This window comes from Prionailurus viverrinus, chromosome C1 (genome assembly GCF_022837055.1).
Source record: "Prionailurus viverrinus isolate Anna chromosome C1, UM_Priviv_1.0, whole genome shotgun sequence".
In the NCBI taxonomy this organism is placed as follows: Eukaryota; Metazoa; Chordata; class Mammalia; order Carnivora; family Felidae; genus Prionailurus; species Prionailurus viverrinus.
The window spans coordinates 126,345,120-126,360,861 of NC_062568.1; the positions used below are offsets into that span (position 1 = coordinate 126,345,120).

Below are 15,742 nucleotides of genomic sequence, written 5' to 3' on the forward strand. Positions count from 1 at the left end.
CCACCCAGGCGCCCCTCTTCCCTTGGCTTTAATGTTGACTAGATAGTTGTAACAAATATTTTCTCGTTTTAATTTTGTCCACATAGAAAATTCCGAAATAATTCTAAATAAATTAATTCTAAATTTAATAGCCTTTTCAGTTTATCTTACTGGTTTCCTCAAACTTGTGGGTACAGTAGGAACAGGTTTAAATACTTCAGTTACTTCTATGATTTTATCTCATGTTACTTTTGGTGACAAACATGGATGCCAAAAGTTTGGAGTTTGGCCAAGCTGTTTGTTTAAAAACTATCTGGTAACACTTGTCTATCTTGGAGTCTTAAGAGAATGATACAGTGAACCAAGATAGTGCTTTAACCTCTTATAATTAAAATGTACCTGATCTAACGTTGTTACACTAAAAAAGAGTTTTAATTTTTTTTCTATTAAAATTGTTTTTCTGTGGCATGATAGAAATAAAATTATAATTATAATTTTTCTTCAGAATCTAGGGTAACATAGTTTGCTATAGATTACAGATTTCCGATATCAGCTTTGATTCTGGCTGTATGCCTCCCCATTTCTATTTTGGAAAATTTATTCCCAATCACTAATTCAATAAAAAAAGAGAGAAAAGAAAACTACTATCCTGAGTCATGCTCCAATTTGCTTAAATATGTTTAATGTGTTTTCCATGTCATGTAATATTTGCTATAGATGGATTTGCACTTCAGTGATCTCCTCAAAACAAGGAAATATTAGCTAACAAAGATATTACCTTAATATTTAATGTGTACTTTGTGACTAGATTATAATTTGTTGTTCCTTCTGAAGGGAATTTTAACCTGAATAAATGTTTCAAAGGGGTAAAATGTTACATAAGTAATAATAAATTTATAATCTAGAACCTCCTTCATATGCATTGTTCTTCACAGGATATATATAATTGAATATCAATTATTATTTTTCAGAATAAATATGGTGTATGTTTGTTGATGCCAGAAATGCAGATTCAATTTATATAATATGGTTTGTTGCAATATTTTATTTTGCTACCTGTAATTTTGTCCTATCCCCTTTCAAAAGATTTAATATGGTACATTTTAGATAATATTAATTTTATCTTAAGTACTGGCTATTTATATTATGCATACTGGCTCTAATATACACAAAGGTGGTTTTCAAATGTATTTTGGGCAAATGAATATTAATGCATTATTCTCAAAGTGAAGAGACTTTGTAGTAAAAACTTGTCTTTAAATTTCGATCATTATTTTAAATCCATCTCTTTACCACCTAACATTTCCTTCAGTAAAATGGAAACAATCCTTACAGAATCTACTTTTGTTTGACTTTACACTGGACAAAGATTAAAGCGGAACAACAAAATATACGGAGTGTGACATGAAAAAGGTACTTATTTCCCCTCTTGTTCCAACTTTTGTGATATCACCATGCATAAGAAGATGTTTTGTACCCTGTCAGTAGATGACCTGCATTTTCCCCCAGCTTTACTGAGGTATAAATAACAAATAAGAACTGTACATATTCATAGTGTACAATTTGGTGTTTTGATATATGTGGACATTGTGAAATAATCCCCACACGCCAAGCTAATTAATATATTCATTACCTCACATAATTACCTTTTTTGAATGTGGCATGAGAACACTTAAGTGTATTCTCTTAACAAATGTCAAGCATACAAGACAGTGTTGTTAATTATATTCACAATGCTGTGTATTAGATCTCCAGAACCCATTCATCTTGTGTATCTGAAAGTCTGTAACCTATGACCAACGTTTCCCCATCCACCCCACACCACAGCCTCTGGTGATGAGCATTCTACTCTCTGCTTGTATGAGTTTGGCTATTTTAAATTCCAGGTATAAGTGAGATCATGCAGTATATTGTGTATATTTAAAATTTAAAGCATTTAATATGGACATTTTATAGTTGATTTGAATGACAAACTGCTTAAGTTTTATTTCAGAGCTATGAATCATGGGTCGTAAAACTATTACTTATATATCATTCCATCCACCCAAGATAGATTATTTCACAATGTACACGTATATCAAAACACCAAATTGTACACTATGAATATATACAATTCTTATTTGTTATTTATATCTAAGTAAAGCTGGGGGAAAATACAGGTCATCTATTGACCAAATGCAAACATCTTCTTATGCATGGTGATATCACCAAAGTTGGAACTAGAGGGGAAATGACTACATATTTTTAGTCACACTTTTTATATTTTGCTTATATTCGTTGCTTTTTAAATAATGTAAATGTAATATTTTTCTTGTAAGGTTTATCTAAAATAATAGGTATTTGCTACTCCTCTTGAGAGAGAAAATAATTTACACACACTAGTATTACTAATAAATTCCTAGAAAATACTTGATATTTCCATCATGATGCAAATAATTCAAGAAATTAAAATATGTGCATATTCTCAAAGAATAAGGAATTATGTACACCAAACAGTCTTTCCCCTGGAGTTATGTTTATATTTAATATAAGGCATTTCAAACCAAAATTAGGAGCAATGGGTTTATACCAGTATTACTGGAAAGAGCAGAGTTGAAAGTTAAAGGAAATTCAGACCTCACATTTTTTTTAATTTAAAACTATTTCCACTTCAAAATTTCTAGTTCCACTGATTTTGTGTAGGAATACAGCATTATTATAAAACATCATGTAAAAATAATGTAGAAACATTATTTCACTTGGAAGATTAATTGGATACAATAATTTTCTAGGTGTAGAAAATTAGTAATAGACTTTTATAACTAAAACATGCTAGTCTAGGAGGTTTATTTATTAGCCTGCTAAGCTAGGAAATAGCCATCCATACTTTTTTAAATGTTTGTTTACTTATTTTTGAGAAAAAGAGAGCAAGCAGGGGAGGAGCAGAGAGAGGGAGAGAGAGAATCCCAAGCAAGCTCTGTGTTGTCAGCACAGAGCCTGATGTGGTACTCAGTCCCATGACTGCGAGATCATAACCTGGGCCAAAATCAAGAGGCAGATGCTCAACGGACTGAGCCACCCAGGCACCTCTAGCCATCTATATTTATACAAGGAGATCATAAAAGTGAACAAATTTATAATATTTATATCCTCAAGAGGAGTTTTAATTAGTATCTAAGTATCTTTGTGTATCTTATAAGTACAGTACTTTTCTGTGACCTCAGATCTCTATTAAACATATTTTATAGAATATAGAATCAGTATACTACCAACTGATTTGCTTTTTTGTTATTGTAAAGATAAAGCAAATTAACATAGTAAAAATGAAAGTTATTTAATCAATAAACTAAATTATAATATGAATATTGATGCAGCACAAAAGCACAATATAAAATTGGTTAGGAAACATGCAGATGTCTGTTTTGTGTGGTTTGGTGGTAACTTGGGTTAATGCTCTATTAACTACTTGCTGCGACACCCACTTCTGTCTCCTCACTTGAGAAATAAAAATACTGAGGTCAGTAATAAGAAAAGTTCCTTCTTAAAGTCTTCTACTGACTTTTAAACAATATACTGAATTAAGGTCTAGTCTAAAATGTCGTGGCCATCATTGAAAGCAGTTTTACAAGCATAAAAATATCATTTCTGTGTTTTGAAGCTCATTTCCTCTTTTCTTTATAGGGTGAGCCTGGAGAAGCAGGGAACCCAGGGCCCCCTGGGGAAGCAGGCACAGGCGTAAGTGCTGGCCTATTGTCAACATGGGATGGTAACAGTTTGGGAATTCCTTTTCGAGTATTTTATTTTATTTTATTTTTTAAATGCTTATTTATTTTTGAGGGAGAGAGAGAGTGGGGAGGGGCAGAGAGAGGGGGACAGAATTTCTGAAGCAGGCTCTCTGAGAGCCCAATGCAGATCTTGAACCCACAAACCGAAAGATCATGACCTGAGCCAAAGTCAGACACTTAACTGACTGAGTCACCCAGGCATCCCCCTTTTAGAGTATTTTAAACATGTGACTTAACTCCTACCTGTAACTCAGTTATTTACTTTTCTTTTCCAACCCATTACAAACAATCACAAATGCAGAGCCTATTTGTTTAATAATCTTGCATACCCGGTGCATATTTTGATTTACATAGAAATCGAAAGAAAATGACATTTGCATAAGTTAGAACATTAAAACTATAAGCTGTTTATACAATTTGGGGGAGGGGGCTGTCCACGAAGGACACAAACCCTGCTACATCAAACCCACATTTATGAATTGTAGTAGGATTGTATTAATTCTCATTTAGATTGGTTTAAACCTGGAGTGAATTTGACCCCTAGGAAACATTTTGGCAATGTCTGGAGACATTTTTGGTTCACACTAGGAGGAATGTCACACTTGATGTCACACACCGGCATCAAATTAGTAGAGACCAGGGATGCTGTTAAACATTTTGCAGTGCACAGGACAGCCCCCCAGCAGCAGAATTATCTGACCCAATAGGCTGAGACTAAGAAATCCTGATTTAAAGCTTATAAGGTAATCATTCTTTTTCCTACTTTGTTGTAGGGCCCCAAAGGAGAAAGAGGAGAGAAAGGAGAAGCTGGTGCACCTGGTGCTGCTGGACCTCCTGGTGCTAAGGGACCACCAGGCGACGATGGCCCTAAGGGTAACCCGGTAAGTGAGCTTGGTCCCTTTCAGGTAGAGCCTATGTCAAAGCCACTTAGGAGTTTTTCATAGAAAGATTAGAAATCATGAAACTCTGGCCCATAGCTGGTGAAGCTGACTTTTCCTTATTTCATATATGCATAAGCATTCTCGATTAATTTCATTTTTTGAACATTTTCTAGTGGAAGAAGGGAAATCCTCTCATACGGTTTTACCATGACTTAGCTCTTAAACATCAGAATATTGTGACTTTATGAAAAATATTTTTATTTATCTTCTTTCTCTTAAAAACATCCCTCTAGGGTCCTGTTGGTTTTCCTGGAGATCCTGGTCCTCCTGGGGAACCTGGCCCTGCAGTAAGTATCATGGGAAAATAAAGGAATTATTTTGATGGGGAGGTTACCCGTGTCTTGGTTGTTAATAATTAAATTCTTGATTACTTAATTGGACCCCCCAAAAATAGAAAGGAAAAGAAAGTGTAAACTGCAGCTATAAAATCCATATAGTTGAAGACATTTAGACCTCTGTTGCATGATTATTTTCTTCATTTGGGTTAGTTTTCCAGACTTTGCTGCATCGTATGAACTGATTATCTGAGTAGCAACATTACTCTTATTTCAAAGTTGCAGCATCTTTGCTTTTATTTCTGTGTCTCCTCTGGTGCAAATACTGTCTCAGAAACTGCCGTATCTGTTCATGGTGAACAGATCCACTGGCCTTCTACACTAATTCCATCCTCTTCTTTTCTTGTATTAACAACACACTATTTTAAACTTGATGTGGTAGCAGTTTCACAAATCTTTGTCGAAAGAGTGAGGGAGGGGCGCCTGGGTGGCGCAGTCGGTTAAGCGTCCGACTTCAGCCAGGTCACGATCTCGCGGTCCGTGAGTTCGAGCCCCGCGTCAGGCTCTGGGCTGATGGCTCGGAGCCTGGAGCCTGTTTCCGATTCTGTGTCTCCCTCTCTCTCTGCCCCTCCCCCGTTCATGCTCTGTCTCTCTCTGTCCCAAAAATAAATAAAAACGTTGAAAGAAAAAAAAATTAAAAAGAAAAAGAAAAAAAAAAAAGAGTGAGGGATACCACAATCCTTAAAATACAATCGAAAGAATTTAGTAATACTTCTGTTTGTCCCTTTAGTAATCATTTATCTCAGGGACTCAGATAGGATATCATACCCTTTTTTTCTAATAAAAGCAAATTCATAGTGAGAAATATCTGTGTTCACTTTCTATTGCCCATTATAGGGTCAAGATGGTGTTGGTGGTGACAAGGGTGAAGACGGAGATCCTGGTCAACCGGTAATTAAGCACACTGTTTTTATTTACTCTTTACACAGTCTCAAGACATTTTAAAGAAGTAATCAAACTTTCAAAAGCATAGCTAGGTGGGTACACATTTTTCTGAAAGAAGTGTCAGTTATCATTGAATTTCAGTTCAAACTTACGTGGAGTTTCTTACTCGATGTGATTTAAGAAATATAAGCAACCTTCATAATAAAAAATGTAGTGGTGCCATACTAATGATTTTGTTGTATTATGTCAAATTCAGTATCTATCCATTTGTGTTAAATAAAAAGTTATTTTAAAAACACAAATAAGGCTTAAATGAAGACAGCCATGTTATCAGCCTATCATTAGCATGATTGCACTTCAATTTCTAACCTAAATGAACTCCGTATTGTATTGGACTATCACCATTATTTTGTTTTACTTTGAGAATGACTCAACAGGGGCTTTGGCCACATATGGGTATTTAGGGAAGAGGTAAAGGAAGGCACTAAATTAAATAGGAGCCAAAGACAAATCACACCCCTAACATAGTTTTGTCTCCAGAGCCATCCCCACTGGATATTTGTAGGCTTATTCTGTGTAGATAAGACTTGCAGATCATAGCCCAACATGCTGAGTACTCCTTGCCATAAGAATGCTGGTTTTGTACAAGAAGAAATTAAGAAGTAACAGTTTTATGGTTTCACAAATGCATGTGATATGAGAAGAGTTATTAATCATATGATTCAATTAATTAGTATGGCTACTGGCTGCTTGTCAGATATAAGTTAGCAGTTTTTAAAAAGAGCACAGTTTTAAGAAGAAAGAATTTGAGTCACTTTCTTCCAGCTATGAAAAAGTTTTCCATCTGAATTTACTAGCTCTAATTATAGATATCTAGAGGAAGTTTAGGAATCTGAAATACGGCTGAGATTATCCAGGAAACATAGATGTGGGGAGATGAAGAAAGAAGTTTGGATTCAGTCCAGATTTAGAAAACAATGCTGTGGACCATAAAACAATGCCCAATTAAAAGCTATTTTTCACATTTTATAGGGTCCACCTGGCCCATCTGGTGAGGCTGGCCCACCAGGTCCTCCTGGAAAAAGAGTAAGTTTTTAAAATTTGTTATTTGAGGGGCACCTGGGTGGCTCAGTTGGTTAAGTATCCTACTCTTGATTTCGGATCAGGTCATGATCTCACATTTCATGAGATTGAGCCTGGCGTCTGACAGTGCAGAGCCTGCTTGGTGTTGTCTTTCTCCCTCTCTCTTTCTGCCCTTGCCCACTCGCTCACACATGCACATGCATGTACTCTTTCTCTCTCTCACAATAGATAAATAAACATTTTTAAAAAATAAAATTCTTTATTTGAAACATCCACTCATCTACTATGTGTATAACATAATATTCTTAAGCTGTAGACAGCATATTATAATGATGCTGAAAAAATATAAGTCTTAGAGAATAGGGTAATTTCTTACATTTGTCAAAATACTTATTTAAATGGAACATACTTTAGTGACAGATTTAATCAGTCACAATAGACAGTAGTTTCCCACTTCCCTGTGCTTAGGTCTCCCCTCTGTACAAATGCAGTCTGTTGTAAAAGACTGATGGAACCCTGAACTTCAACTACAGGGAGATGAGACGCCAAAGTCCATTGCTAGCTAAAAACATTGCAAAAATCTGAATGCAACTATCAATAGAAAGAGCCCAGGAATCAGCATGTAATGTTAGCTTGCTTGACACCATCAAACTTCTCTGATTTGGAACCATGGCAGGATTTTAACAAAACACTACAGCAAAATGTAAATAAATAGATCTTGTTCAAAATATTGGCTCCAAAAGCATAAGAGACTCTTAAAAACTGAGAACAAATTGAGGGTTGATGGGGGGTGGGAGGGAGGGGAGGGTGGGTGATGGGTATTGAGGAGTGCACCTGTTGGGATGAGCACTGGGTGTTGTATGGAAACCAATTTGACAATAAATTTCATATATTGAAAAAAAAAATATTGGCTCCAGTGGATGATAGGAGATTAACTTTTTCTTACTACTGTACTGTTTTCATAATGAAACCATTTCTGTTGACCTGCCTCTTACAATACTTACGTCATTATCCAGTGTTCTCCTATCCCTCCTTTAGTCTATTTTCTGACCTACCTGCAAACAAAATATGTGGTAAACATCAAAATGTATTTCTTAGGTTCATTCCCCTTTCAGTAATCCAAAGGCACAGAGCCATTGGAACTACTGTGGTTTTCTAATGGTAGTTTTGCTTTAGTGGGATTTTCACACTCCACATTCTCACAGAGTAGGAACAGAATTTAATTTTCTCCTTCAGCAATATAAATTTGAGTCACTATTTATAAACATTTTCCTTTGCCAGAAATAAATTTATTTTATACTAAACATCTTCCTGAATACACTTGTTTCTTCATTGACCAAGTGCTTTTTAACCTTCCACCTTCCCTGTTCTTCTTATATTCTAACTATATTCTAAATAATATTCTTATTGCTTTTGTTTTGTTTTGTTGACAGCCCTGAAGCATGGTCTTGGTAGAAAAAAAAATGTCTCACACAGCAACCACTGGGCTGTTATTCTTAGAAAGTAATTACAAAGTGTAACATGATTTTTGAGATCTCCTTCCTATTTCTGCCTGCAGTCTGAATGCCATTAAAACTTTCTAGATGGATGAGTAAATGATACTAAACCTTCCTAATAGAATATTGACCAGAATGTTACGAGTGGCAGTGATACTGAGAAACAACATTCTAACAGTTATTGAACAAGTAGGAAAATTAAGTTGTCATTTGTAGTACATGTACATTCTGTCATGTATTTGTAATACTAGAGAATAAATGTACATTTCCTTAAGGCACTAGAAGATTGTATGGTTTGTGTTGATAAAACATGGAATTTTGATACTCAAGTTATCATTATAGCTGTTTGAAACCAAGAGCTAGGTCCACGCTCTTTTATTGAAAAACCTCCTAGAGGTCACTAAAATAATTTAAACATGATAACTTGAAACTGCTCAAAATGCACCATTAAATGGAATTCTAAAGACTCCAGTATTAACAGAAATGCAGACAAAACTTTAACCTGTATATATACACCACATAATATATATATTCTTATTACATACATACATGTTGTTATATATGTGCATATATTCTCATTATATATTCTTTCCATCCTTATGCGTTTATGCATGAATGTGAATGGTCAAAAGATAAAGTGTTAAAAGGAAACATCCCTTCCACATTTAACCCACACTAAGATTCAGATCAGAGATTAGATTCCTAGGAAAGCCTTCCCTACTGTCAAACTACAACATTGTGCCTATTTTTATATACCTACCTCATCTCTGCACATTTTATAATGTACTATCTTTGTTAATTTTGGTGTCTATCTTCAGAAATGAAACTTCATAATGAAACTTCATGAACTCCTTAGGATTTCATGGTTTTTTGTTTCTTTTGTTTTTTGTCTTTTTTTTTTTTTTGGTGTTTTATCTTTTTGTATTCTCCGTGTACATTTCTGGAACACAAGGACAATTTAAATATTTTTTACATGAATGGAAGAAGAGATAAATTATAGAATAATATTGTAAAATGTGAATAGTGGGGAGAGGTTATGTTGTGTATTTTATAGGAAGTATATTTCTCATGGTGAAGAAAATCCTGTGTAACCATGGCTACTGGTGGAGAATTAACTGGGGCCTGTTTTACTGTATTATGTTTTAGGAGGCATTTTCTAATCAGAACACTCATGAAAGTACAGCAAGTAGTTCACTAGATTAAGTCCTTGCCCATCTGTTTATGCAGATATATGAGAAGTAAGACAAGAATTTGTCCATATGCACTATTAATTTTTTTCAAAGGAAACTTCATATTCCCCTAGAAAAAGTGTGTTTTCATCCCAGTTTTTCTTTAAAAAAACAAAACAAAACAGAAAAAAACACTCTGTGCCATCTGGAAAAATTATAGAAGAAATAAATGAAAATGGGAAAAATGAGATAAAGAACAGAGAAAATCCACTTAATATGGATTTCCACCGTGACAGATATCAGACGTTCATTCAGAGAAGGAAGAAGTCCTTTTGGGATGGAGAAACTCTATTTGAATCAAAATTTTGTGGCTGTGTTGTAGTTTACTCATGTTTAAATTCTCTAGGCTCTTCAAACTCAGATTGTCTTTACTCCTTTGTGGTAAAAGCAGTATTTTTGTTACATTTTTAGACAGCTGATGACTAGCTTTTCTCCAAAGCTAGATATTTATAAATCTTCTGTTCTTTATGTCCATGTGTGTCAGTGCAGTCCTTCGAAAAATTCCATACCCTTATGTCACGAGTTTAAGGGAAACTTCTATGAAGTTTCATAGAATAAGGAATAAGGAAAAGGACAGAATAAGGAAAAGCCCACTGTTCAGTTGAATCTCATAATTTCTATTTCCAAAATCACAGTCATTATGGTTGTTTTGGTTTGCATACGTTAATAACGTTAATATCTTAAACATCACACCGAAATAACTTATGACATTTTAACATTAAATTATTTGAAGTTTATGCTTCTATACAGAAATCCTCTTGCATAAATAGCATGAAATTAAAAAGAAGCACTTAAGTTTTAAGCATATATTAATGTTAGCATAATGCTGCTGCCTCAAGAGACTGCTTCAAAATGTATACATTTCCTACCTTTTGGTTGAGGCACAATAGAGTTACCATGATGATATTGAGAAAATTATGCTATATTCGATTCTCTCAGAGATAAATGAGTTCACAGAATGCTCCGAGTTTGATGAAGTGCTTGATACTCCTTTTAAATGTGAATTTAAAAGACCGAATGAAAGACTAGCTCACCATTAGCTCACCATTAGCATATTAATATGGCACCTGAAAGAGAGGAGTCTTCCTCCTGCAGCACCTTATTTTCACCAGTTAACACCATCTCCCCTACTCTCCCCAACCTCCAACCTCAATCTCAGTTGATGATTTTGAGTACAATTCATTACACAATTGAAGTAACTGATGGAATACGAGAGAGAGAGAGTTTGGGGAAAAAGGAAATGCAGTTTCTTAGAGATCATGAAGTTTCTTTTTTAAACCTTCTGTGGTTATATTTGAACTTGAGCAGAAAATTTCAACATTAAATTGAATCTTAATGCTTGTTAAGTGATAAAAACTCAGTTAATGAGTGTAAATTAATGTTTTATAACAAAATTGTAAATCTTCTATGTCTTTGAATGAATTGAAAATGTATATTGGGGGGTCATTCTATAGGCCAAAAGCATTTGTATTGTGCTTCTATTAAGCTATCAAACCAAGTGCTCAGCTTCTGTTGATTTGAAATGTTACTAAAAATGACATGAGGATCCAATATAATAGAAACAAAATTTAGATGTGTCAATTATAATTGAAAAAATGATTTATTTGATACTTTCTTTGAATGTTATATCATGTAATATAAATGATTATAGATGATTTTTTTTCTCATCATTTTGTTATAAGGTTTAGAAATGTCTTATATTTCACAGATGACTATATAAATGTAAGAAGGAAATATGAATATCAGGTATCAAAATCTGATTATATACTGCAGGATCATCTTATATATTATTTTTTAGCCAACTCAAAAATCTCCAATTAAAACAAGTTGTTGCAAACATAGAATTTATATTTTTCAGGTATTAGAAACAGCATGCATGGAAAAAATAATTTGTTGACATGGTGTCAACAAGTGTATTTGAGAACTTATTTTGTTAGACCTGACTCTTAGGTTGCCAACATGGTGAAAAGTATAGGTAAAATACATTAATGGATAATAATAATTATACTATTTGCTAATGTTACCAATGATAGAACCAAAGCCAATGTTTGTTCAGTGTTTTCTATGTCCCAAACACTGTTATATGCCATTTACCTTTATCAATTCATTAAGTTGTTATGATGACTCTAGGAAATAGCTCCTATTCTTATCCACATTTTGCAGAGAAATAAACTGAGGCACTGACCTGGCGAATAACTTTCTAGAGATCACAAGGCTAATTGGTGCCCGGGACGAGGATTTGAAGTCAGGAAATCTGAGTCCAGGCTTTATGCCCTTAAGCCCCAGATTCCGTATCTGTGTTTGATACCACTACCCAAGAAAGCTTGAAAAATACTTTTACGTGTGTTATCTCATTTAAATTTAACAACAATTCTATTGCAAGAGAATTTTTATTGGTAATATTTTATGGATGAAGTTCAGGAATGCTAATAAATTGTTAAAAGTCACAAAGCTAATGAAAAAAGAACTAAAGAGAATTGGGTAGACAGATATCTTACAAAGATACCTATATAGTCAAGGAGGAGTATTATGAACAGCTTCAAACAGATAAGTAACTAGCATCTCTCCATAGCAATCTGTGCAGCTATACAAAAGTCAGGCAAACACCAGAATATCCTCATAGGCTTTTGGATGACATATGGAGAGTGAAGATTTTTTTTTTCTGCTCTTGCTCTAATATTAGGTTTTAAAAAGTGATAACTATTTTTATGCCACTTATTTATGTGAATTGCATAGTCCCAGAAAATGAAAATAAAATTTCTGCTGACAGTCAAGATTTTAAATGTGATGCTCTCAGTCGGACATGATCCTATAAGAATGTATACATAACATATGGATGTTCTATGATTAAGAAAGGAGCCTAAAAATAAAAAAAGGAGTCAATCTTAAAATACCTTTAAGGATGAAAGTGAAATCTGATACATGCATTCCTAATTATACAACATAATAAATGATACCTGAGTATTTAACACACTAAGGGTAACTAAGTCATCAGCTTTTCTTAAAGAAATTATCTTTACTGTTTCCTTACATTGATGTGTGATTATCTGTCAATGTGTGCTTCATTTATGTTTACTATTCTAACTGAAAGTTTTTATATAAAAGGGTTTTGATTTTTCTCATTGCATTTTAAACTAAATAGCTATACGCAGTCCCTATTAGAATCTGTTACAAATTAAACTGGAGTATTTGTGAATAAGTCCTCAGTTACATTACTCTTATATGCGATATATATTTTACGTGTACTTTGATGTTTATAGGGCCCTCCTGGAGCAGCAGGTGCAGAGGGAAGACAAGGAGAAAAAGGCGCCAAGGTAAGATATACAAGTATTATGTTTGAAAGGCTTATACATTGAACAATACCCATTTCAGTACTTTTAATAGCATACAGGATGTCTTTTCTCATTATTAATGTGTTCAAACATTTTATTTCTAACAGGGAGAAGCAGGTGCTGAAGGCCCACCTGGAAAAACTGGCCCAGTTGGTCCTCAGGGACCTGCTGGAAAGCCTGGTCCAGAGGGTCTTCGGGGCATCCCTGGCCCTGTGGTAAGCACCTGTGCTAAAAGACGCCATTTTGAAAATAATGTTTCATTTCCAAAAAATTGTGAATGAAAATATTTATGACAGCATTATTTCATAAGTAATCGTGTGGATGTCTCATAGGAATTCAGTAAATGTCATGTAATCATTAAAGTCAGATATTCTTAAAATATTTAAAGATATCATTTATTTAGTAAGTTCATGGTGAATTCCAACATAGAAAGGCAGAAGAGAAAACCCAACCCTAAGAACTCAACAATATGAAGTTTTTATACGTGTATCCATCTAGACATGCACACACAAAGTAAAAACACTCAAAATTGCTTATAACATTTGTAGATGTTCTCCATGGGATGGAATTCATAGATGATGTTTTCTTGCTTTCTTTTTGTGTTTCCAAAATTGAAATGAAGAAATATCTATGCTTTTGTTAATCAAAAAATCAATTGTGTTTATTTTCCATAGGGAGAGCAAGGTCTCCCTGGAGCTGCAGGTCAAGATGGGCCTCCTGGTCCTATGGTGAGTATGGTTTTTTCTGTTACTTCGAAAGGGAAAGCTCCAGAAGCAAAATTGTTTACAGGCTAGAATTTCCAAAATTGTGTCTTACAAAATAGTTTATATTTTGTACAATATTTCAGAAAGCATTTTACTTAGACCTAAAAAGAGGAAAGTAATCCTAAGGGATGGGTTATTTGGAAATTTTTCCCCTTGATCAGATCTTTCCTTTTTGTCCTTTGGAGAAAAAAAAAATATTTCCACTCTGAATAAAATGCCACTAATGGCCCAGCCAGTTCTTTTCCAAATGTGGACAGTTCCCCCAAATGCATGCAATTACACTTAGTTTCCTGGCACTTCATTTAAAAGAATGACATTGGCACAGGCACATAGTGATTCCTTCACCAAATAAATTGTTCTCTTCGTGAGTCACACAGGCTGAAAGATAAAACATTAACCTCCATTAGTGGAGAAAGGTATAATTATTACAACTGAAGCTGGGTTACAATCATCAACCCTGTGTTCAAACATGGCTTTATAAATCCAACAGAGCACTTTGTTGACCGGCATACTGTTCATAGTTGGGAGTTTATTATAGGTGCCAAGGCTATCCTCCCTACAAAATTTGGACAGAAGTGAGAATCCAAGTCTCGCCTTAAATCATTGTCTTCTGGGTGACAGATTCTGTTTTATGGTAGAGGTGTTTGAAATTCATTGTCCAAAAATAGTTATGCGTGAAGGGATTAATCAAAACAGCAAATAACACATACAGCATTATGTAGGTGTGATGCATGTTGGTTCAAATAGTCAAACACCTCCTTATGCCAATTTAAATTTTACAAAAATACCTCTTATCATGAATATATTAATTACCTGACAGATGCTCAGAGAGCCATCAAAACTGATATTCATAATCTTAATTATGAGGAGGAATGTGGGTCATTCCTTTTAGTAAAAATGCCACAATATATACCAAATACTTCATAACTGTTACAGAGGTTATTTTTTTAACTGTCATTGAAAGTTAAAGAACATTTATTTTAGTAAAGGGATAAACATTATCAAATTTTGAGTGACCTCAAGCCGGAGATTATCACATCTACAGGTGACCCCCTCAGCATAACAGGAGCCTGGCTGAAGCTGGGTGAGTTCCCGTCTACACCACTATTTAGGGAATTACTTAGATATGGTAAATTCCTAACTGCAGTCAGTGCCTGGAAAAAAAAATGCACCTTAATGTAGACTTAAAATTTGCCAGAGATTTTTTTCTTGTTATTTCAGATTTTCCAGTAAGTATTCTGACCTTTATCCAGATGAAATAAAAAACATCATGCTGGAGATTTCCTTCAGATAATATTAAAATTAAAACCATCAGACATTCCACCTGATTCCAGCTTATAAAAGTTTATATTCCTGACTCTCCGATAGATGTGAGTTTACAGAGCAAGGGACTGAACAACTCAAACCCTTTTAAGCAGAGTGAAATGAAAGGCATCGGAATTTGGCAGTTTAGGTGACTTGCTTTTCTCTGGATGCTTGTTTTCTCAGAGAGTACTTATGTGAATATATTGCAGCTTTCTCATAGCATCAACCACTTTGACAATGACATCTAATTTTAATGAAAATGCTAGTCAGTCCTTGTGAAGTGAGGACTGTCAGAGAAACCATCTTCAAGATGCATTTTATGGCAATTTAATGAGCTTTTCAACTCAGCTATGAAAAACTTTAGTAGTCAATTTTTGATCATGGTTATTTGTTAAGGTCCTTGACCCTGAACCCAAACTCCCTGGTTTCACAAACAAATACTACCACTGACTTGCTTTAGGAAGGTTATTTTTTTTTCAAAAAAATTTTGTAAAGTTTATTTATTTTTGAGAGAAAGAGACTGTGAGTGGGAGATGGGCAGAGAGAGAAGGAGACACAGAATCTGAAGCAGGCTCTAGGCTCTGAGCTGTCAGCACAGAGCCCAACACAGGGCTTGAACTCATGAGCAG

General features: G+C 34.5%; 1 protein-coding gene across 1 annotated transcript in view; it reads left to right on the forward strand.

The window, feature by feature from the left end:
• Window positions 1-15,742, forward strand: part of COL11A1 (collagen type XI alpha 1 chain) — a 182,563-nt gene that overhangs the window by 147,215 nt on the left and 19,606 nt on the right. The window contains exons 50-57 of the mRNA XM_047868859.1: window positions 3,640-3,693; window positions 4,517-4,624; window positions 4,918-4,971; window positions 5,857-5,910; window positions 6,937-6,990; window positions 12,973-13,026; window positions 13,152-13,259; window positions 13,719-13,772. Coding sequence (XP_047724815.1) covers window positions 3,640-3,693; window positions 4,517-4,624; window positions 4,918-4,971; window positions 5,857-5,910; window positions 6,937-6,990; window positions 12,973-13,026; window positions 13,152-13,259; window positions 13,719-13,772 — 540 coding nt within the window. The remainder of the gene's footprint in view (window positions 1-3,639; window positions 3,694-4,516; window positions 4,625-4,917; window positions 4,972-5,856; window positions 5,911-6,936; window positions 6,991-12,972; window positions 13,027-13,151; window positions 13,260-13,718; window positions 13,773-15,742) is intronic.